Source organism: Balearica regulorum, chromosome 9 (genome assembly GCF_011004875.1).
Source record: "Balearica regulorum gibbericeps isolate bBalReg1 chromosome 9, bBalReg1.pri, whole genome shotgun sequence".
NCBI lineage: Eukaryota > Metazoa > Chordata > Aves > Gruiformes > Gruidae > Balearica > Balearica regulorum.
Window position 1 is genome coordinate 760,227 of NC_046192.1, and position 22,483 is coordinate 782,709.

The 22,483-nt window shown below is 48.6% G+C and overlaps 1 protein-coding gene across 1 annotated transcript; it reads left to right on the forward strand.

Annotated features, from left to right (window-relative positions):
- Window positions 1-174: 174 nt before the first annotated feature.
- Window positions 175-21,488, forward strand: ATG4B (autophagy related 4B cysteine peptidase). Its single transcript, XM_075760662.1, has 13 exons — window positions 175-319; window positions 6,150-6,248; window positions 6,779-6,850; window positions 8,913-9,011; window positions 9,838-9,939; window positions 10,550-10,622; window positions 11,679-11,758; window positions 14,596-14,792; window positions 15,808-15,886; window positions 16,624-16,769; window positions 17,408-17,464; window positions 17,744-17,837; window positions 19,642-21,488. Exons 1-13 carry the CDS (start codon window positions 310-312, stop codon window positions 19,713-19,715), a joined length of 1,182 nt encoding a protein of 393 aa, XP_075616777.1. The 5' UTR covers window positions 175-309; the 3' UTR covers window positions 19,716-21,488.
- The last annotated feature ends 995 nt before the right edge of the window (window positions 21,489-22,483 follow it).

Genomic DNA, 22,483 nt, shown 5'->3' on the forward strand with positions numbered 1-22,483 from the left:
CTTTATGCGCCGCCCCGCCCCGCCCCGCCCGCCCAGCCCCGGCTCCGCCGCCGACCCGGGGCCTCTCCCCCTCTCCGCACCGCCTCTCCGTACGGCAAAATGGCGGCCCCCAGTGCGCGAAGGAAACCGCGCGGCGCGCTGAACCGTGACGAGCGCCGCCGACAGCCAACCGCCGTAGAGGCCGGCGATGAGCGGCGCTCCCATTGGGCGGGCGCCGCGCTCGCGCCAGCAGCCGCGCAGGGCTGCGCCGGGGCGTATGTATCGGTGGGGACGGCAGCGGCCGCAGCCCTCGGCGGGGCCGCCGCCGCCATGGACGCAGGTGGGTGGCGGAGGCGGCGGCTCCTTCCCGCGCCGCGGCGGAGGGAGCGCGGCCGCTTTTCCCCTCAGGAACCCGCGGCCCGGCCCGGCCCGGCCCGGCGGCCGCTTGAGGCTCTGCGGCTTCCCTGGGCGGCCCAGGCCCGGAGCGGCGCGGCCTTTCCCCCGGCGCCCTGAGGTGCGGCCCCTGCCCCGCTGGGCACCGCTCCGCCGGCCTGAGGGGCCCGAGGGGCCCGGCCGCCTCCCTGCGGGGTGCGGGGGGAGGCGGAGGTCCGCCGGCCCCGTGACGGCTCCGTTACCGCCGGTGTCCGCCGCTGCAGGCCGGGGCCCTCTCAGCGGGGAAGCGGATCCGTCCCGCCGTGGTTCGTTCCTCAAGAGCCTTGGGCTCTTCCGCCTCGTCTGGCGGCGGGGCCCGGCCGGGGCCGCCCGGGGAAGCGAACCGGAGGGCGACGAGCGGCGGCAGGGCGGGTGTTGCCTTCCCTGAGAGCTCCGGCAGAGCCGCCTGCCAGGGGGGTTGGACAGAACCAGAAGTTTGCGGGTGCTTGGGTTGAGGCAAGCTTCCTTCTAGCCTTCACGTAGTAACAGCTTCCACCCGCCCTCCGCAGAGATAAGCGTTGTTCCATAATAACGACTATTTTTCTGCGCTGCCTGGGCTCCTCCTCCGCGTCGGGCGAGCGCGTGTATGTGGAGGGAACCCACAGCTCCGGACTGCTGTCTTGTCTTGATTTTGTGCTTGGTGCAGGTGGTGCCGCTGTAAGCGCGGTCCGGTCGATAACGTCCCGACTTTCCGCCTGGTGCGTCCTTGCGCGTCGTTGCATCCCGTCTCTCGCGTCTGGGAACAAAACGCATTCCAGCAAGTGAAATTACACAACCTGAGCCGGGAGACGTGTTTGCTTTCCCTTTGTGTAAGCGTTAGAAGGCTTATCAAGGGAAGAAAAATCTCGCTGTGAGAGACAGTAGGGCAAAGAGGAGGTCAGTCTCTGGGCTGTGGAGCAACGAGAGCTCAAGCTGCTTCATGTCCAGCCCTGCTCCCGAGATGGTCGGGGACCTGACAGGCAGGCTTTGAACGGTTTGCCCTGGGCCTCCAAGAAGGCATCGGTCTCCCGTTGAGTGACTTTCTTTCTTTGTCTCTCAACTCCTCGTCGTTACTTAGATAATCAGGATTTTTCTTGTTTGAAAGAGCTTAGAGGAAAGAAAAGACTCCATCTTTCTTCTGCAAAGGCTAGAAATAAGGGTTCAGGCTGTTCTTATGTTTTCTAGCTGGTTTTTTGGCAACGAGCTTTACTAACACAATAAATTTACCTTCTCTTCTTGACTCTTTTGAAACATCCTACATCCAGTAGCATTCTTCCTCTCCGCTCTCTTGGGTGTACCCTTATCAGCCGAGGGAGATGGTCGTCCACCCCATTTCTGATTCTTTTGTGGTGATGTTAATTGGAGGCTGAAGGACTCGGGGAGGGGGGGGAAATGTCTCTAAGCCAACGCAGGCACTGCCTGAGGAGCGTTACTGTGTCAGAGGGAGAGACTAGAAGCCCAAGAAGCAATTTGGGAAGGGAGGTATTGCAGAGCTTGGTTTTCTGTCAGTGTGATGCTCCAAATCTCTGCTTCAGTATTTTGTATGAAAAGTTTTTCGACTAAACGGAGCTGTGCAGGCGAACTGTAACCAGGGTGATTGATGCTGGAGTGAATGTCACTTGCCATATTTCTACCTGAGTCATCAAAGTTTTGACTTGTTGTTACTTGTTTCCCAAAGTTGATAGAAAACCAAGTAGCTTTGGTTTTGGTAAAGCAGGTAAAGTTAGTGGCTGTCAAGGGCTTGATACTTGCCGTAAGCACGTATCTTGCCTTCAGCATATTTGCAAACTGGCTTCACCAGTCAGGGTCTGCTCCCTGGCGCCTGGCTGTGCTTCTGTGCTTGTGGGAGCTAATTACAAGTTGGGATAACGTTTTTAGCTCGGCTTTTTCATTGTACAACTTAAGAGCATAAGAAGGGAAGCAAGATTTCACCCTCTACCCTCATTGCATGTATTGAGACAGTTTTTCTTGATCTATGTCAAGATGATGCTACGTAGCTTTGCGATAATCTTGCACATCCTCGTGTGCCGCTTTGCATCTTTCTGTTTGGTAAAACTGATATTAAAAGCCGCCGATGCTGTGGGCGCATCAAGGGTCTGCTCCCTGCGCTTCGTACAAGGCAGGCTTTTGTGATGTGGCCTGTTATCTTATAACTGAGTAGATCTAACCACACGCACAAAAGTAGACGAGAACTCAAACGTTCAGGCTTCATGCTGGCATTTAATGCGGTTTTAGTTTGAATCCCTTTACCTAGGCTAACACAGGTGTTTTCTGTAGTGGTGTGTACAAAGTTTTGCCTCTTCCGTCGGGGCTTTCTAGGGAGGGTGTGGGGTGAGAAGCTGTTGTGGGACAGCCAGACCCTGTGCTAAGTGTGCACATGGCGCAGGGATCCAGCCAACCTGGCGTTCTTCACAGCGTGCCTGAGGCTCCTGAAAAGCGAGGCTGTCTTTCTGAGGGTCTGCTTTGCAGGGCTGAAACTCTCGGCTTTTTAACTGTAAATCCACTGTGCACGGAAAGAAGTTGAACTGTCGTATTTGTGTGCTTGGATATTCTGCAAAGGCTGCTGCGCTGCTGTCCTGGATGCTCAGAGGTCGGTATTTAAAATAGATTGAGGGCTTCTTGAAGGTGAAGTTTTGGAGCGCTGCCTGAGAAATTTGCTGATCTCACTCAGCTTTTGCAGCTCTGAAAGGAGCGTCTTCAAATAGGATTTCTGCTTGGTGAATTTCCAGTTTTATTTATTTTCAGACCTTTTGCCTCTAAGGGAGAGAGAAAGACTCGCGTGCAAGCTCTGACACTCTTTGTACCCTTGCCTGAATTGTTTGGGTCCCGCTTGCACATATTTATCTCATCTGGGCAATAGCACAATGTATATAGTATTGAAAAAGTGCCAGAGCGTGTGAAGGTAGATGTTTGTGAGGGAAGCACGTAGTGGCTTCAAGCCTCGTGGGGAGTTTATTGCTCCCATTATAAAATTGCTGATATTAACTCGGAGCAATCACTTGAATTTTCCTCACTGCGAAGGTGAAACCTTAACTCCTTGCATTTAGAAGCTGTGCCTTTTCACATGGTGGCAAGTATTTCCTTCCAAAAACCCCCAACATTTACACTAATGTCTGACCGCATGTTTCGGAGGCGGCCGGACCCACGGGAGCTTTGCACAGAGCCCAGATGTCGGGCGTTCAGCTGCAGGACTGCCAGCCTGGGACTCTCCTCCTGAATGTGCAGTGTCATGGCATGTTGCGTGTGCTGCATTCCCTGAATACGCAGCCGGTCCAGCAGGCAGCCTGGGAATCCCTCCCGCCTGCTGACCCCTTCCTCTCCCAGCTCTGATCGAGGGGCGAAGACTTCAGCAGATCCTTGCTGTGAAGCTGCCGGTTGTAAATTCCGTGCTTGCTAAGGACCTGGCGCCCTGTGAAACGTGGAGCCGCAGAGGGTGCGACGTCTGAGAAGGCCAGGAAGCGTCACTAGGAAGGGGAAGGAGGGCTGGGTAGGTGGCGTGATTGTTTCTCTCACTTTGTCATTCTGTCATCCTTGTTTCAGTCATCGTATTTAAGCTATCTGAGACTCTCGACAGAGAGCTGGACTCGTGGCGAGCTTGAGAGCTGACAAAATAAACCACAAAATCCTCCTCAGAGCTTTAAAACATGAGCACTTCAGTTTTTATGTTAAGATTGTATTTGGTAACGCACTGAATTTTACAAAATCTGAATGACTAGGCTCCCAGTGAGCTGTCAGAATAAACTTGTAATGCCTCATCCCAAAGGGAAACTTCTGCAAATTGAGGGAGAAAGTGGAAAATGATGCACACTTGAAAACATCTGCAGAAGTCACGTTGCTTCCTTCCCTGGAAAGAAATCTCCATGCTGAGCAAGAGAGAGGGCAAAGCAAGCCAAGTTATTAAGTGAAGATAGACACAGAAAGCATGGACTGCTGGGGATCCGGAAAGTTTGGCTAGTACATTTAAAGAAATTCCTAATTTCAGTGATAAAGTGTGTTAGAGGAAAAGACTGCATTCATGTGCTGCAACTTTTCTGTGCAAGCAGAATTGCTTTGCTTAGCTGGCTGGTGGGAAGCCACATCATGGGATGGGAATGGGAACATGTGGCCCGTGCTATCCTAAAGGTGCCTGAAACAATGTATAGCCTAATTCACACAATGAATGTGACTTAAATCTTTTGGGCTAGGGTTAGGTCCAGAGTCTATTCAAAATTTGATTTAGGAGCCTATTTTCATCACTATTGCCAGGGTTCCTGCTGAAACAGTAGCTCGTCTTAGTGATGGTGTCTTGCTGCTGCTACTGATGTATTTTCTTTGACATTTGGAATTGGAATTTCTGGTCAGAGAGCCCAGGGGTAGAAGGCTGATGAGGTACCAAAATGTCTTGCGTAGCTTGTTTGCCCTAGCAGAACGTGGAGTATTCTAGATGTCGGAAGGAGGGGGAGCAGAACCTTGCAGTGACTCGCTGGAGTTTACTTGATGCAAATCAGCCAAGTCATTATTTACTGGTGCTCCAGATGATGCTTTGGAAAGCTAAGCAGGGAATGATTGGGAGGAAAGCTCATCTGCGAACATCTTCTACTTGTGAGAAGGTCTTCTGTGTAGACAAAAGCAGCCGGTGACCCTCCTGGTAAGCAAGAAGTGAGGTGTGCACCACGGAGCATAGAAAGCGGGGCTGAGAGGAGCTTGTGGTTGTTCAGTCTGTTGCCCTATTTAAACTCGTGTCATGTTACTGCAGATTTTATTGGTTTGCTGTGAGAGATATTTTCAGTAGCCGCTTAAACAGTTACAGAACAGTCTGGCTTAGTTCTGCTTTAAATTTTGTAGATGGTTTGTTAAAGAATTGACACCTACAAAATTCAATGGTGCATTGCCGGTGTTCCCAGACCACTTTAAAGTGCCTGATTTCGAAACACAGACCTGGTGGAGCCCAGTTCATCCAACTCTTTTTTTTTTTTTTTTTTTTTTTTTTTTGTTGTGTTTTGTTCCCTCCCCATTGCCTGTGCCTGTTGCACAAAACCTTAAGCTGCCCTGATCCAAGGGCAGCCTATGCTGCTGAGTGGTTTTGCAGTGGTCGGGTAAGAGGAGGTAGATATCACTGGCGGATGCCGTGCTGTGACGGGAGCCAGTAAAACAGGCACGAGGTTTGTCCATCGCCTGTGACCATGTACATCTCGGCGTTCCTCAGGTTTTAGTGTGACATCACCCCTCTTGGAGCTGTAGGCTGGTTTTTCAGTGCAGGTGATGACTTCTGCTGGGTTTGTTGCCTCTTGAGGAGGGACTGACTTGCAGAGCAAGATTTAGTTCCCATCTTAATGTGATCTGTGCTTTTGGTGTTCCGCCACCAAAAAATACATTCTCTGGAAGAAGAACTTCAACCGCTTTGCTCACTTGAAGAGAGGACCTTGGTATCGTTGCTGATGGCACACACGATGGTGCCTGTTCTGGGAAACAGAGTCCTAGATGGTTTTTTTTGACCGTTTTCTGCACCGGGCAGAACCTGGAGCTGACCTAACCTGGAAATCCCTCCGCTTTTCTGCTTGCAGAGCAGCCAGGAGTGAGCCAGGGCTGCATCAGCTCTCCGTGCCTTCCAGAGGTGGTGGTTGCAGGGGCAGCCGTACCGTTTCTTGCCAGCTAGAGCCAGGTGCTCTGAGGGTGTAAGCTGCTGGGCCGCAGCAACTCTGATTCTGTAGTTTTGTATGATTTTTAAAACACAAGGAAAAGTTATGAAAGCTATATAATTTTTTTCTGTCTCTTTATAGCTACTCTTACCTATGATACTCTCAGGTTCGAATATGAAGACTTCCCTGAGACCAAAGAACCCGTTTGGATCCTTGGCCGGAAATACAGTGTTTTTACAGGTATTTTACATGCACGATGCAACATGCTGTAATGCTCCAGAGGACTCGAGTAGGGTTGCACTTGGCTTTCTGAGCAGCAAGGTGACTGCAAACCGTGTAAGCACGCTGCAGAGTCTGTTAGCTGGCAGAGCATGCAGACCGTAAGTGCCATGCTTCTGTCTGGCCATCTCTGTGGACTCTGGAATATTTTTGTGCAGAAAGTTACTGTTTAGTGGTTACTGGGACTTGTGGCATGAGGCCAGGATGGTTGAGGCAAGGGGATAGCTCGGGAAAGGCAAGAAAATGGATTACTGCTTCATAATTTGACTAAGGCCGTGGCATTTTTGGGTTGATTGCAGCTATTTCAGGGGAAAAAGAAAGTTTCTTGTGCACAGTGGCCCTGTTCCTCAGGCACATTTTGCCTCTCTGGGCACACAGTCTAAGTGAGGAGCAGGATGCTGTTGTCATGAGGGAAGGTGGGTGGGAGGTGGATTTAGCCATGTTTTGCTGCTACCCTCATGTGCATGCCTTTCGATGCTGAATTTTTTCAGAGAAAGAAGAGATCCTGTTGGATGTGACCTCTCGGCTTTGGTTCACCTACAGAAAGAACTTCCCTGCTATCGGTACGTACTGTGGACGAGTCCAAGTATAGCCTGGAAATGATGATAACCCAGTTATCTCTACCTAATAAAACCATCCCCACAAGCATAACATTAATGCACTTCTGTTTATAAGAATCTGAAATGCACTTCATTTCATTGGTAGGATAGACTTTTTTGTTTATTTGATAATGAGAATTCCTTGTGCCCTTGGGTACGAGGGATAACAGTGATTTTTTTTTTTAAAAGGATGCAAGAAAGAGTTTGGGAAGCCTACCTAGAAAAATCATGGAAAGATTTTTGTTCTTCATGTTCATTAGGTCCTACACAAGCCTAATGTGAAATCTTTTTTAAAGATAGTCTTGGGCTCAAAGCAGATTAAAGTGGATTAAAATTACTGCCTTTGTGCATCTGCTCTAGACTAATATGTGAGGTTTTAGTTTGGGGGGGGGGAGTTAAATGCTTGAAGTGGCTGTTACACACAGGAACTGTAGTAATATGGGGAATGTTTCCCCGTGAACTTGAAGAAGGATGTCTTGATTCCTTAAGATATTCTGCATGGTCTCTTCTGTGGTTTGGTTTTGTGTGCCGGGTGGAAGGTGTATCAGAAGAGACCTGAGAGCAGGTAAGTGGGATTCCAAGCCCCATCCCTGTTCCCACTGTCAATGTCATCCCCAGTGGTTGATGGGGACAGTGCTCAGATTTGGAGGAGACTTCTTGGCAGCTAAGCCTTCTGGCTTTTTCTGTTCTTGCCCTACTGGGAAACCCTTTGCCTAACAAGCTGTGAGACATCTTTGATGCAGTTTAATCCCTTTAAATTCACGTTTGTGAGCCATAGCTAAACACACGTTTGACATTGAAGGGTTAGCATGTGATTAACTATGGCTCACAAACGTGACTGGGGTTTCTGTGTGAGTTGTTAAAAGGTGAGGGGCGGGAAGAAACCCCAGTTTCTGAGTCATTTCCCAGTTACAGTACAGCTACAGTTTGCATGTCATACAGTAATCCTTTTCTCCCAGTCTCTTCTCCCAGTCATCCCTTTTATTGTTGGCCACTGCCCTCTGTGCTTGCCCACTTAAATATTTTAAGCTCTTCAGAGAGTAAAGGGAATGTGTTATGCTCATTTTGTAAAGCATTGTCAATTTTGGATGTTGCATATATTATAAATTGCTAGCAAAATTAGAGAAGATAGCTGCTGGCCTTCCAGAAGTTGATTAATTAGTTCTTTGGGGGTGATTTCTCTCCCTGTGCTTTTCATGCAGAGTAGTTGCATAGGAGCGAAAGAAGAAAGCAGCATTACAAAGAAACTACTTCTACTGGCTGTGCTAAGGCGCAGCTGACTGCGTGCTTGTAAGACAGCTCACTTGCTGTGGTCACACTAAACGTTTTATCTGTGAAGCTTGTAATAACAGCCAGAGCTTCAGTGGAGGAGCAGCAGTTTTCTTTTGAAGTTCTGTCAGGGAAATGCTTCCAGCCTTGAGGTCTTTGTCTCAGACTTTCCAGTGTGAGCTAATATCCAGCTTATTCCGCAATATTATGTAGGATGTGGGTTTTTTCGTTGCTGGGGTGTTTTGGTTGTTCGGGGTTTTTTGGCTGATAGGTTTTTGGGGTTTTTTTGGCCTATGTTGTTCATTTTGGAATCTCATCCAGTCATAGCTGCTTATGATGTGGGATTTCCTTGGGACTGATCTGTTTTGCATGATGAGTTGCCTCCTCAAGATGAGGATTACAAGAAGTTGCCTGTAACAAGCACCTCCGTGTAGAAAAGTGTCTCTGAATTGGGCTGGAAGTCTGCAACTAGGCTGCAGGGCTGTTGTGCTCCTGAGAAATTCAGCTGTCTTTCTAGTCGAGTTGTTTGGATTTCCCTTTGAGGTTTTTTTCTCTTTCAGTTAGCGTTAGAGGGTTTTGTTTGTTTGTTTTTCAGGGATACCACTAAGTTACTCAAAGATAACTATATTTCCTTATTCCCTGCCTGGTTTCTTGGGTGAACCTGCCACCCCGTGCAGACTCTAGTGCTTTCATTTCTTCTCCCTCTTGGCACTGTTTTACTATTCATTCCATATTTATTTTCTGTCCTCGTTTACAGGAGGAACCGGTCCCACGTCTGATACTGGCTGGGGCTGTATGTTGCGGTGTGGCCAGATGATCTTTGCTCAGGCCTTGGTCTGCCGGCATTTGGGAAGAGGTAAACCAGTGCACAGCCCGTACCGACTTCCAGGGCCCTGTGCTCCCACAAGTGCAGTACTTGTAAGGGCAGCAGATAACAAGGGCACAGCTTGGAATTACTGAGGGCTCTATAACTTTTTTCTTCAGTCTTCTCAAGTTCAGGGCTGTTGAGAGAACAGAAACCCTCCAGCAGGTTTTTCCCTGCTGTCTACAACTCTACCTAGATAGATACATATAGCCTTAAAACAAAGCAGAGCCCTGTAACATGCTAGCTAAATCCACTGAAGCCAAGCACGTGCTAGATTTTTCTTGAAGGATTTATTATATAGTTGAAGTTTAAACCAGCTTTGTAGATTGATTCTTGTTTATAGTTCAGTTCTGTCACAAAGCCCTCACAGAGTGTAGTCTCCTCTCCCTGAATACTTCTGTTCTTGCGCTTGACCCATGCTTGGTCTGTGAGCAGCTGTACCAGAGGGGTTTTTGACCATTTTGTAGTGAGGTCACTTGTTTTGTTTTTTTTTTCCCCAGAATATGTAGCTCACATCTGTCAATGAGAAATTATAATCCTATTTCCCATCTGTGGGATAGAGATACAATTTGTGTTTTCTGATTGTTTATTTGTTGTTTTCTGTGGATGATATTCCTTTATCCCAGCTGTGACAAAGTTTACTTTTCTTTTAAAATTAATCCTTTAGTGCTGGGAGTGCCTCAGATGCTTGGTAATAAGACAGCAACATGAAAATCGGGTCAGCTGATTGATGTGCAGGGAAGAGAATTGTAGCTTGTGGTCTCTAGTTGCTAATAAATATCATGTTTTGTTTCATATATCCCCTTGTCTGTCTTAGACTGGAGGTGGATAAAAGGGAAGAGGCAGATGGATAATTACTTCAGTGTTCTTAATGCCTTCATTGACAAAAAAGACAGCTACTACTCCATTCACCAGATAGGTAAGAGTGCTGGGCGCTGAAGAGCGTGGGGATATTCAGTCCGGGTTTCCCATGCTTGCAGAACATCATTCCAAGTTTATTTCAGTAGCTTAGCTAAAAAAAAAACCCAAAAAACAACCCACCAACAACCTAGCGGGTTGGCTAGTGCATAATACCACGCTGCTTGTTTTTTGACGTGATGTAAAACTACCACACTTTATTATGGATTATGATGGATTTTTCTTGTTGAGTCCATTAAGACTTTCAGGTTTGCTGAATGCTTTAGGTTATGTTTGGCATTGCTTTCCGTATCCTAGCGAGCCAAGGTGAGAGGAACGCACGTGGTTGCTGTTCTCACTAGGGCCTTGTAATATGAGATTGCTGGGTGAAGAAATTCTGAGAAGTAGCAAATGGGCTAAGGAAGGATCTCACTTTGATACCGACTTCTCTGGCAAATAAACGAGAAACAGCCTGTTCCCTACAGGAAACTCCAGGAAGGGGTAGATTCTGCTGACTCAAAAATGTTTCCAAGTGAGATTTCATCCCTATTAAACACAAACTCTGATTAGGAAGGAATGCAGTGTAGGTGAAATCATCTGCTAAATTACTTCATTTTTTTCTTGTGATGTAGCCCAGATGGGAGTTGGAGAGGGAAAATCCATAGGTCAGTGGTATGGACCAAACACAGTCGCACAAGTGCTCAAGTAAGTGCTGTCTTTTTCCTTTATATCTGTCAAACCAAGCAGTGGGGTCATTTGGTCTGCAGTACCTCCTAGCCTACAGGTTTCTGCCTGTTGACTGAAGCACAACTGTTTGGTTTAATGCTGTTAGCAGACAACCTTGACTTTATCGATCCGCGTGGGCAGGAACTTGGAAGGAAGGAGCCTGTCTGTTATTCAGATGCTGGCAGGATGTGCGAGGAAACAGATTTCAAGTTGAGGACAATCCCTAAAAATCTCTCTCCACAAGTAATGTGCAATACTCTGCAGCGAACCAGGAGCAAGTGTCAGAGCAGATGATCGTTGCCGTTGTTTGGATCTCTGCTAGCCTCTGAGTCACTTCTGCTGACCTGACAACAGTGTCATCGTTATCAAAAAGCCGTCAACGAGCCATCGAGTCACTAATTCACAGAGGAAAGCATTAATATTTGCTGCCCAGGTTCCATGGTGACAGGCAGAGGATGAGAGCAGTGCTGGAGCATGAATTGCCTTTAATAACTGGGACACACTGTATTTTGAGAAACATTCTCCCTCCTGTCACCATTCTTCCCTCACTTTGATTAGATGAGCAGGTAGTTCCCTGGAACAGGCCAGGATTGCCTATGAGCAGCTTTCCCAGGTCAGACCGTATGCTGAATTAGCCCAGGATCTGGTATAGGTGATCAGGAGATATCTACAGAAAGTAAAAATTTTTTTTTTTCATTTATTATTATTTATTTTCTGTGCTGTCTTGCCTTCTGATAACCAGCAGTTAATGGGTTTGAGTTGGAGGTTGTATCAGGGCTTTTGTACGTAGTAGCTGCTGAGGGACAAATTTCCAGGCGTGGTCCCGTTTGCAATCTTGTTTGTTCTTCCGGCCATAACAACTAGCGGCAATGAAGTCTACAACTCTGATACGTGTATAAAAGCGTACTTTACAGCATAATTGATGAAAGCAAATCTCTCCTAATCCAGTTTCTCCTCTTTGGTACAACACCGTCTCTTTGTCTTGTAGTTGTAACTAATCCTTACTTTTTTTTTTTTTTTTAAATTTTCCTATAGAAAACTTGCAACTTTTGATACGTGGAGCTCGCTGGCAGTCCATATAGCCATGGACAACACAGTAGTGATGGAAGAAATCCGTAAGTATCCCATGGAGGTAGAATGTAGTATGTCCTCTGGCAGCAAGAAGCCAGAAAAAAAACTGGAGAGCATATAGTAGTACAACACAACAAGCATAAAGTCAATGCTCTGTCTTAAAGTTGTGGCCAGGTGTGCTAAAACCAGATGAGAATTGCTTTCCAGGGCAAGGAAGCCCCTTATTTCACTTTTCCTGGATCTAATAAAGCCTCTGACTTGGTGTTGTGGCCTCTGGGTCTGGAGAGGTGACCTTCAGACAATAGGCGGGAGCTGCGCGGAAAGTAGTGTCAAACTTGTTTATGGCCACAGGTAGCAAGCAGTACGTGGTTGCTTCCTCTCTCGTGTAATGGGGTAGGAATATCTCTGCTATTAGGCAGAGTAATAAAACTGGAACAGATCGCTGAAGAGGAAAATGAACAAAATTGGCAGGGGTGGGAGAAGAAGGGAATCCATCTCTGAAGCGGATCTCTCATCATCTTCTAAGGAATGCTCACTGATTGTTTCTTTTTCTTTTTTTTTTTTATCTCCTTTTGGTGCGTCCTAACAATAGGATGGCTCTGGAGGCCGCGCAGCTGTGTGATGTGTGCATCCCTAGCATGCTTGCTCAGGCTGCAGCGCTGCAGTAACCAAAGCTAAACGCCTGCATTGCTGGTTGCTGCAGTCCTGCATGGTCCTGGCCACACAAGCCTTCCCCTCGCTTGCTTTAGACTAACTCATGAGGCAGTACGCTTACACAGCACGAAACCGTGCGATGTTTTCTGCCAGGTTAGTGTTCCGAAACAGCATGTAGAACAGTCCACTGAGTGCTGGAGCTGGTGCGAGGTTATGGGGTGAGATCATGGCAAGCATCATTTAGGCTGGCTTCGGCTGCCACTGAGCCAAAATCAGTTAACAGGCAATTTGTCCCTAGAGTGCAGGACAGTCACTTCACAAAGTCACATCTCTTACTGGATAGCCTCAATTGAGAGGCTGAGAAATGCAGGATCTGATTGGGAGGTGCCTGTCTAACCTCAGGTACACGTAGTCCTGTGAAGGTATGCGCTGATGCCCTTGGCTTAAACAAGGGCCAGCGTGAAGACAGAAATTGGATTTATCTTTCATCTTTAGTCTGAAAACATTACTTCTAGAACTGAAGCACCCTGGCTGCGAGGCTTGGGCATGCTGCAGGCTCTTGTCTTTGTGGCGCTGGCTGTTTAGCACTGCACACTGCTTCAAGTAATGTGTCCATACAGCTTGTGATGTGCAGGGGGTGTTTGTTTATTTTCCTCAAATGTGAATCGTAATGTACCTGTTCAGGGCCTGGAAGTCGCTGAGGAGTGGGTCTGATGTGTTACATGTCTGTAGGTGTGTGTGATACATCCTGTGCCCCAAACATCTGTCGATAGCAAAGCATTCAGAAGTTAATGCTGTTTCATGCATCTGTCAAATACTGTTCAGCTGAAGGTTCATAGGAGATGCCTTTTGCTACAGCAGTGAGGAAACATCCATCCTTATCCCTTCCGAGTCAGTCTGTTGTATCAGAGAGGGGCTCTTGGTTGGGCTTTGGAGGGTCCCGCACATCAGAAGGGTGGTGAGAAACCCAGACAGCAAAGCCGGTACCTGACAGTCGTAGCGAGGGAGGCGTTGTGGCAGGTCAGTAGGAATACGTTTGCGGTAAATGGTTTGGATCCAGCTGGGAAGCTTTGGGCAGGCTCTGCTGTGCTGGGGCACCACGGCGCTGCAAAGCCTGCCAAAGCAGCAAGGTGAATTTAGTCTGTGCCGAGCTACCTGCTGCTTGAACTTGGCTTAAATATGTTCATATCGCAGCGCAGGATGTGCTGAAATGGCTGGGGGATGAAGGTGTTTGTTTACACTGTGTCCTACCTGCCAGAGTGTCCTGGCATTCAGCTTAGGCCAGGAATAAATTAAATGAGCCTCTGGCATTTTGTCTAATTGCCTTGGCTTCATGATTAAAGTGCTGTGGGTTTCTTTGGGGTTTGGGTTTTGTCTTCACACACCCAGGAAGTAACGAAATTGGCCAGTGAGACAGGTAGGCTTGGAGGTGTTTCTGTACCGGCATTTACATAATGTGGTTGCATTGCAGCCTGGCCGTGTGTTTGTCAAGCCTGTAGAATGAGGATGCGTAGCGCTTATGTCAAGCGTATGCCCCGAGGAGTTTTACTGCCCCGTGTCTTTAGAGCCAAAACCCATACTGAAATTGCAGAGTGTAATGATCATCCTGCTTTAGGTCTCTAAAGTAGCTTCGGAATGGTCCCCAATTAAAATTTCTGAAGGCTTTAGTGAACTTTAGGAAAACTACAACTGCTCCAGGCAGACACCGTGTTTGTATGTTGTTACAGCGCTAATTACAGGGGAATGTTTCCTGTGTTAAGCCGTAGCGCTTTCCTCATTCAGTTTGTCTCCATATCCTCCATGAACTCCCCCGGAGTTGAACACCCCAGATTTTTTCTCTTTCTTCCTACACGGTCTCTGAATTCAGGACTCTTGCCTGACCTCCTAATCAACTCGTTCAACCTTGTTGGCACAGGTTGTTGCTTAGCTGCTCACCCGCTGGAAGAATTTGCATTTTAACAGCCCACCAGATGGTGGCTGTGAGTACAGCGTGCTTTGGCGTAATCTTGATGTAAGCTTAAATAAAACGCTGAGCCCTACCAGCAGCCCTCCAGGGAGTACGTATCTCACGCGGTCCCAGCACTGGACCTCTTAAAGCTTTTCTTTTTGATAAGTGCCGTAGGCTTTTAGGAAATAGCAATTGTTGATCAGAGCTCAACTAGAATTACTCAAGGTCTAGAAACGGAGGTTATTTCTGATGCTTTCTGCTCATGTTCCCTTTCTGTAGGGCGGTTGTGCCAGTCCAACTTCCCGTGTGCTGGAGCTGCAGCATGCCCTGCTCTGGAGTCAGACGTACTCTATAACGGGTACCCAGAGGAAGCGGGGGTTAGAGATAGGCTCTCCCTGTGGAAACCATTGGTGCTGCTGATACCTCTCCGCCTTGGGCTCACAGAGATCAATGAAGCCTATATTGAAACACTAAAGGTAGGGGACCTGGAGCTGAATTCTTGGTGTTCTGATGATGAAGGACCCTGTTGTGAATGAAGTAATTTCTGGGATTTGGTTTTGGGGCGAAAATACTCAGAAATAATTGTCCTATTTTCAACAGAAAAATGCGTTTAGAAACAATCCTTGTCAGAGGTCAGGATACGGGTTCGCGCAGGCTTTAGTCAGGAAAATGGGTGGGGCTTTTGGGGGATTGTGGGCTCTGGTGTTCGGGGTTTTTTTGAGGATCTTACTTCACGACTTAATCTCGGTCCCTCTTTGTGTTTAGATGGTACCAACCTGCTGAAGCATTTGTTCCACACAACTATGCTGTGCTTGGTGGGAACCCGAGCATTAGCGAATGTGGTGTTGCAAACTCCCTGCAGCTCTGATGCTGGAGCTTGTCCTGCAGACTGAGGCTAGAAGCTGGCAGAGGGTTGCAGGTTGGAGTATCAGGAGGCTGCAGGATTTAGGGTGTGCAGAGTACAGGCACAAGACAGGGTGTGTGTTGTCTTGCTGTCCTAATGCTAGCAAGCTCTGAGCTACGCGGGCAAGAGAGCCCCAAATTCAAGCGAGGTTACTTGCCCTTAACTGAGTTAAGGTGGTGACTGGATGCTGTAGCTGGATAAGGAGCTTAAACTGTTTCCTGAATGATTGTTTCCTCCCAAGAGCACTGTTACAACCTGATGACAGCTCCAGGGGATTGTGCCATTGACTGCAGCAGAGCCAGGACTTGCCCGGACTGAGTCCTGGAGTAGTGCTGCTTCTTCCATTTGGTCCACCCATCTGTTCCTGTCAGCAGCTAAAGGTGTTTTTGAGCTGCTTCTGTGTTCCTCAAAGGCCCTGTGTTGCAGCCTTCAGCCTTCCTGGTGGAGCTTCTCTCCAGAAATGGCTGTTTCTGCTGATTTTCAGTGTGCCCATCTTTCTTTCCCACTGCACTTCTGGATGTTTGCCTTTGTTGCCACCTGCTGTCTCACTGTCTGTCAGCTGTGTGTTTTCTGTATTGCTTTTCCAGCACTGCTTCATGATGCCCCAGTCGCTGGGAGTGATCGGAGGGAAACCAAACAGTGCTCACTACTTCATTGGCTATGTAGGTGAGTGCCCAGAGTACTGCAAAGACTTTCCAAGTGTCTCCCCCCAGTTAAAAAATGCCTGTGGAGTGGTACAGCTCTCCTGCTTGGTCTCTGGTGCGTGCTGCAGGGTCCCTCTTTCCTGCGTGGAAGGCTGCTGTGGACTGAACATCTTTCTGACCTGAGTGGTGTAGCTTTGAACAGTGGCTGTAGTATGGGCCATAAACTTACACTGCGTAACACTAAATCCTGCCTGTAAAGAGGCGTGCGTAAAGGTTCGTCCCTAGGTTCAGCGCTGACCTCCCTTCAGGGTCTTGGCTGGATTTAACTGTCCTTTAGTTGTCCCTTTCCTGAAGCCCTACAAACTGTTGTCCTTTTACTCTCCTCCTTCCCTCTGATTTTCTCTTTCTGCCTGAAATCTGGTTGCACTTTGGATTCCTGGGGCCAACTTGAGCTTACGCAGGACCCCGGAATGCTTGTGCAGGAACAGTACCCAAATAGAGCCTGTGCCTTGAGCCCAGTGGGTCGCTGCGGAGCAGGCACCGTGGTTCTGCTGGCAGCTGGCTCTTTGCCTGGATGAGAAGCATTTGGGAAAGTGGCTGAAAGCAAGTCGCCCCTATTGAACGTGGGTTCCTACGTGGGGTTTCGAGAGCTGGCTCTGTCACTGCTCCTCCTCCTCTTTGTATCTCACCGTTTGCTTCTCAGAAGACCATCTTCTGGCATGGTTCTTCCTCATCATGTCTCCTTGCCTCTCTGTCCAGGTGAGGAACTCATTTACCTGGATCCCCACACTACGCAGCCTGCAGTGGAGCCCAACGACAGCGGCTGTCTCCCTGACGAAAGCTTCCACTGCCAGCACCCTCCCTGCAGGATGAGCATTGCCGAGCTCGACCCCTCCATCGCGGTGGTGCGTTCCTGCTGCTCGTTTCTGATCACCCGACGGAGCAGTCTTGTGGTCCCTCTGTTTCTCAGCTCTGCCTTTCCCCAGGGAACTGGCAAAGGCAGTGGTGATGGGTTGGGTACCCTACGGGCATGCTGTGCTCCGGGGACGCGCTGCCGTGGGTTTCGGTAATGTTGGTAAAGCAGCTCCTCGTGCAGGAAGTGGTTTGGTACAGGGAAGTCCCCCTCGCATGGCAATTAAACGCCATTCTTCATGGGGCAGTCTCTTCCTCTCGGGTTTAGTTTGGGCTTTGTTTCCTGCCTTTTGATGGGCAGATCTGAATCCATTCCTGAATCCACATTATGATTCAGTGTGGCTTGTTTTCTGTTGAACCCAAGATGCCTGCTGCCTTTTGTTTCCATGTGGGTTGTTCCTTCTGCCGTAGAGCAGACCGTTACACTGCTGATTCCAGCATTTGGATGGTCTGGTCACATCAAGCCTTTGGGGAGTGTTCAGTGTAACAGGGCAGGGCAGCCACAGTTTAAAAGCACGGCAGTTGGGTGTTGTAACAGCTCGCAGTCGTGGTGCTTGGCATTAATACAAGGCCTTATGACTGAAATGATCAGTCTAAAATATATAAAGATAAATTGTTGGGTTTTTTTCAGGGCTTCTTCTGCAACACTGAGGAGGACTTTAACGATTGGTGCCAGCAAATCAAAAAGGTTTGTGTTTATATTACCGGGAAAGGAATACAGGGTATTGTCATGTTTCCAAACCGCTCCACAGAGAGCATGATCCCATTTTAAAGCATATGAAAATAGCTTATTAAACTACTATAAAGAGCATAGCTCTGAAATTCCGCTGCTGATGCGAGTCAGAGATTTGAGAAACATTTTTTTCAGCTGCACTGATGTCCCAACAGATCATTATTACCCCTTAAAGACCCGGAGCACCCTGAGTGCAGAGCTGTTGGTTCTCATGGCTCTGCTCTTGTTTCACAGCTGTCCCTGGTAAGAGGAGCGCTGCCAATGTTCGAACTGGTCGAACGCCAGCCGTCGCATTTCTCCAACCCCGACGTCCTGAATCTCACACCAGGTGAGGCCATGCAGGGAGGCAGAGCTAAGGGGGAGCCAGTCCCTTCGGTTTTCTGGAAATTGTGTGGAATTGCACGGTGACTTCTAGCATGTTCCCATTCCACCTGGAGTTTGATCTGGAGCTCTTAGGTCAATTGATCTAGTTCTTTGGCTTTCGACTAGTGTCTCAGGATGATTTTTAGAATGAGTCTCTGAATGGTGATGATGACTGAGGGGAAGGAAAAACAAGTTTGTAGGCTGTCACAGCAATGTGAATCTGTGATTTTTGGAGGAATCAAAAGGGTCCATTGAAAAGGCTGAAAACTGAGTTTCTAGGTAATGAAAACGCTCAAAGACGGGGCTGGTCAAACTTAGTCCCAGTGTAAAGCACTCCTTCCCTGGGCATGTACCACTACCGACGCAAGAAGGAACAAGTGCTGGGCTGTATCTTGGCTGTCAGGCTCTACTTATCGTGTTAGTAACGTGCACAAACATGGCAGGAGATAGCGCTGCTGACTGCTGCCAAGAGGAGCGAGTCTGCGTGGACAAACCTACCCTGCCACCAGGCCTTGGGCTGCGTCCTGTCACTGGCCTCCTGCACCCTCTGCTTCTTTGCTATCTCTCTCTCTTAGCGTGAACGTTCAAAGTTGTCCTTATCTCACTGTCCTTTCCTGTAAGAATAATTCCCTTAAATTGTCAGTTAATCCTTGCCTGAATTAACTTGTCCCTAACTGCTGCCTTTCTCACTCTTAAAAACGTTTTTGTAATGGGCTCCTTGTCCTTCTCCCTCTTCCCTAGCTTGTGGAGCCTCTCCCATCTGCTATGGCCGCTCTGTTTCTCTTACCTACCCCTCACTAGAAGGATTAATCATACTCTCATCAATGTCCAGCCCCTTGTTTTTATTTTCCCCAGACAGTTGGGTACTCTGCTGTGTCACAAAAGTGGAGGGAGCTGCTCCTCTGAGGAGCTTCTCTGGAAGTTGTGCTGCCAGGACCCATGGGCGCTGCAGTTTGATCAAGAACAGTGACACCAGGCATTTGCACATGCTACTATGGGATTAAAGCTTGTCACAAAATGTTGGGGGGGGGGGTCTGCAGCCTTGCGTCCATGTGCTTTTCTGCTGTCTCCAACCATCAGTTACTGCGGTTTAGCTTTCGGCTGCCTGTTCTGCCAAATCCGGTGTGCGCTTTCTTGAAGCCGGAGTTAATGCAGGTTTCTCTTTTAGGGTTTGCCCGTATGTTCTCGCCTGAATTTCCCCTATGGTAAAGTTGCTTCCCCTTTAGGTATGTGCTCCCTCCTTAGCCTCGAGTTGGAAGGATGGACAGCAGGGATCAAGTACACTACCTCTCCTTGTAATTACATTCCCCAGTAGTTGGATCAGAGGCAGCTACAGCAGCAAACAAGTCGCTAATACATGGTGTGTGTGGGGGGAAATACTCTGTATCACTCGCTCACTTGGGCCAGAAATCTTTGTGGATGTTAGTTCAGACCTGGGCAAGTTCTCCTGTCTTGAACCTCTTGAGGCAGAACACTCTGCTAATGCAGAGCTGCTGCACAGGAAGGTTGTACAAAACAGAGTTGCGCTGCACCAGGGCTGTGTTTGGGATCTGTGAAATGTGGCGCACCTTCTGCGCACCACGTAGTTCTCTCCTGGGCATTTTCCATGCTACTGACGCGTTCTCATCCCTCACTCAGGTACGTCACTGAGTCTTTTGGAACTTGTGGGCACCTGACACTCAAATTCAGCTGCCCTCCAGCTGCTGGTCGCACTGATGCCGAGCGGTCAGTGCGTCCTGCGGAGATAGTGCTTTCTTTTTCTCTTGCAGACTCCTCTGACGCTGACAGATTGGAAAGGTTCTTTGACTCGGAAGATGAAGACTTTGAAATCCTGTCCCTTTGAAATCAAATAGGAAACTGACTCTGCAAATCTGTGTTATGTGTGGGGAGAAGGGGGGGGAGGGAAGCTCCTTCGAGAGTCTGGGGCTACCGGTTTTCATAGGCGCTTGCTGCCATCCCTGCCTCTTGTCCATCCTGGCATTCTGTGCAGCCTCGGAGCAGAGCGCGCGTTATCTGCGTTGGGATGAAGAACCAAGTGGGTCTTACAGCCTCACTGCCCGAGTTGGAATTTCTCAGCAGAAAACAGTTGCTGGAAGTGGATGCAGTGGTGCTCGGGAGTTCAAAGCCTGTCTGTTACATCGGCAGGTCGGTTGGCCTGGGGGAGGCACAGGAATGGTTAGAGCGCTAAATCCTTACGTGAGGACTCCCCTCTGCAGCTTAACTAGAGCCGCCCGTCATTTAGCAGGTGAAATGTTCAGTTAATTCCTTCAGCAGCTTCTCTGCTCGCTGGCCAACTCGGACTGCAGCTCACAAAGCAAATGAACAGCAGACACATCCCAACGAGATGGCTGTGAAGCCCCTGGAGTCCAAGAGGCCGGGCCTCCTACAGTCCAACTCCTGTTCGTGCTTTGCGGTACACGGCGCTTCCTCGCAGGTGTAGTACCCCTCTCCTGCTCACATCCTATGAGAAGGAAGTTGAGGGAACTTATAAGTGACTGGTTAATTCAATAAGCGAAAGGCTGGCTGGGAAAGTGTGGAGTGGACCCATGCTGCTGGGGAGAACCATCTCAATCTCAGGTTAAACAACAGCAGAAAGACGGGAAGGAGAGTAGAAAATGTGTCTGCTCTTGCTCGGTGAGTCAATAAAGCATTGTGCTTCTACGATGGATTGATCTCTACAGCAAGTATCTTCAGGAAAGCTGCTTCGAACAGAGAACTGGATTCCATAGCCCTGGTATGGGGGGGGGGGGGGGGGGGGGGGGAAGTCCACAGCTGGGAGAGGTGAAACAGGACAACTGAGATCTGGCAGTCGTGTGCTGGCATGGTGTCCAGGGAATTAATCCTCTTGGTACCAAAAATGTGAGCTATCAAATTTCTCAAGGTATTCTCAATGGGTTGTTCAGCAGTTCCTCCACCTACTCCTGGTAGATGTTCCCTCTCCAAATCGGAAAAGGTGCCTGAAGGTCGAGCAGGCTTCCTGGCTGCGTCAGTACTTTTCTTTTTTCTTCTGCTGGCTCCCCCTCCCTGCAGAGCACGCACAGAGGTACTGTAGGAGCTAACCTGGGGAAACCCCTTTCAAGTAGTCATCCCAAAGAGGGCCATGAAGACAAGGATGCCTTGAGAAGGTCCAATTATACTGGAAATTGTAGCTACTTTTGGATGATAGCTCTGCCCAGGGCCCTTCTCTGCACGGAATCCGGAGAAGGGTAACCCATGGAGGAGAGTCGTCTTACCGCAAACTGCAGCAGAAGTTGCTGATGTAGTTTCCGTAGTGCATGCTGCAGACTGCAAACCTGTTTATGTGGCTTTGTTTTGTCCGTTGAGGATTGGAACCTGTCAGTTGATGCTTTTATGCCCGAGGGTGCTGAGAGCTGCCTAGAAATGACCTATTTCCCCCACGACTGACCTACTGATGCTCTAACTGTCCCTGTGCTATTCAAAAGCAGAGGTTTGAACTGGGAACCACAATGCTTCTGTCACTAAATTATTATTTGCTGCTTTCTGCCTGCTTCTCCTCTTCTCTCTTGTAGTTAGGGGAAGAGGCAGCAGAGGAAGTGGGGCTGTGCTCCATTCATCTGCTTTCAATTTGTATCTGAATAAACAGATCTAAAATCTTTGCCTGTCCTTATGTTCTTGCACATGAATCGAAGGTGGCGGCGGGCGGGGATGCTGTGAAAATGATGGCAGTTTTTATCCCGTTTGGGCAGTGAAGGCAGATGGGAGCAAAAGCTGAACTATGTGTAACAGTGATTTTTTTTATCTTCCTTTCGGTGTATCTGATGGAATAGAGGCTGGCTGCTCGGCATTGCCAAGTTCATGTTCCTGCCCCAGGGTGAGCACCTGCAGGTGTGCTGGCAGAAAAACCACTTCCATAGCAATCCTGCTACTTGAATTGCAAGCAGCACAGTAGCTCTCTGCTTGTAAAACGGCGTAAGCCCTCCCAAGACAGGACCTGCTGTTGATGTAGAGGGGAAAGAGCCAGGCAGAGGCTCAAATATTTTTGCACTGGTAGGTAGAAAAAGAAACTTGTTTCCTCTAAGATTCTATGCCCACTGTTTAGCTATTTAACTGATGGCTTTTCGTAGCATCAGTTTTCAGCCAGCCTTTTACACGCCAGCTCTGCAGCAGTGCCTGTCACAGAAGCAAGCGTAGCCATTTGAACAGCCAGTGTTCCTGTTTTGTGGAGCAATGGCAGGACGCAGCCCTCAACTTGGAAGGCTGTAGCCTCCGTTGCCGAGGGCAGGTCTTTTTTGAGAGCTAGTCCCTCAGGACGCATCTCCCTCTTGCTTCGTACACAAGAGTTGCTACTTATTTCATGTTCGTGCTTCAGTGGCTAAGGACAGCTCAGCCAGACAAGATTTTACCTGGGTGTTAACCCCAGTACCATTTGCATTAGCAATTTTGTTTTAAACATCTACCTTCCTCTCCTTGCTACTTCAAGCCACCTCTCTCTTTTAAGAGTTAGAGCAGAATTTAGTCTCTGTACCTGCCAACTTGGAGCTCAGTCCAGTCCCCACTGCTAGAAGGTGATTTAACTGCCCAGCAGATCGAGATGTTAACTCTCCTGGTCGTGCCCTTATCCCAGCGCACCCTGCAAATGATTCGATGTAA

Bases quoted from the DNA above. Each gene is read 5' to 3' on its own strand.
- ATG4B (XM_075760662.1), top strand. The intron at 10,623-11,678 runs GTAAGTGCTGTC...ATTTTCCTATAG, and splicing joins ACAGTCGCACAAGTGCTCAA to AAAACTTGCAACTTTTGATA. The intron at 14,793-15,807 runs GTAGGGGACCTG...TTGCTTTTCCAG, and splicing joins CCTATATTGAAACACTAAAG to CACTGCTTCATGATGCCCCA.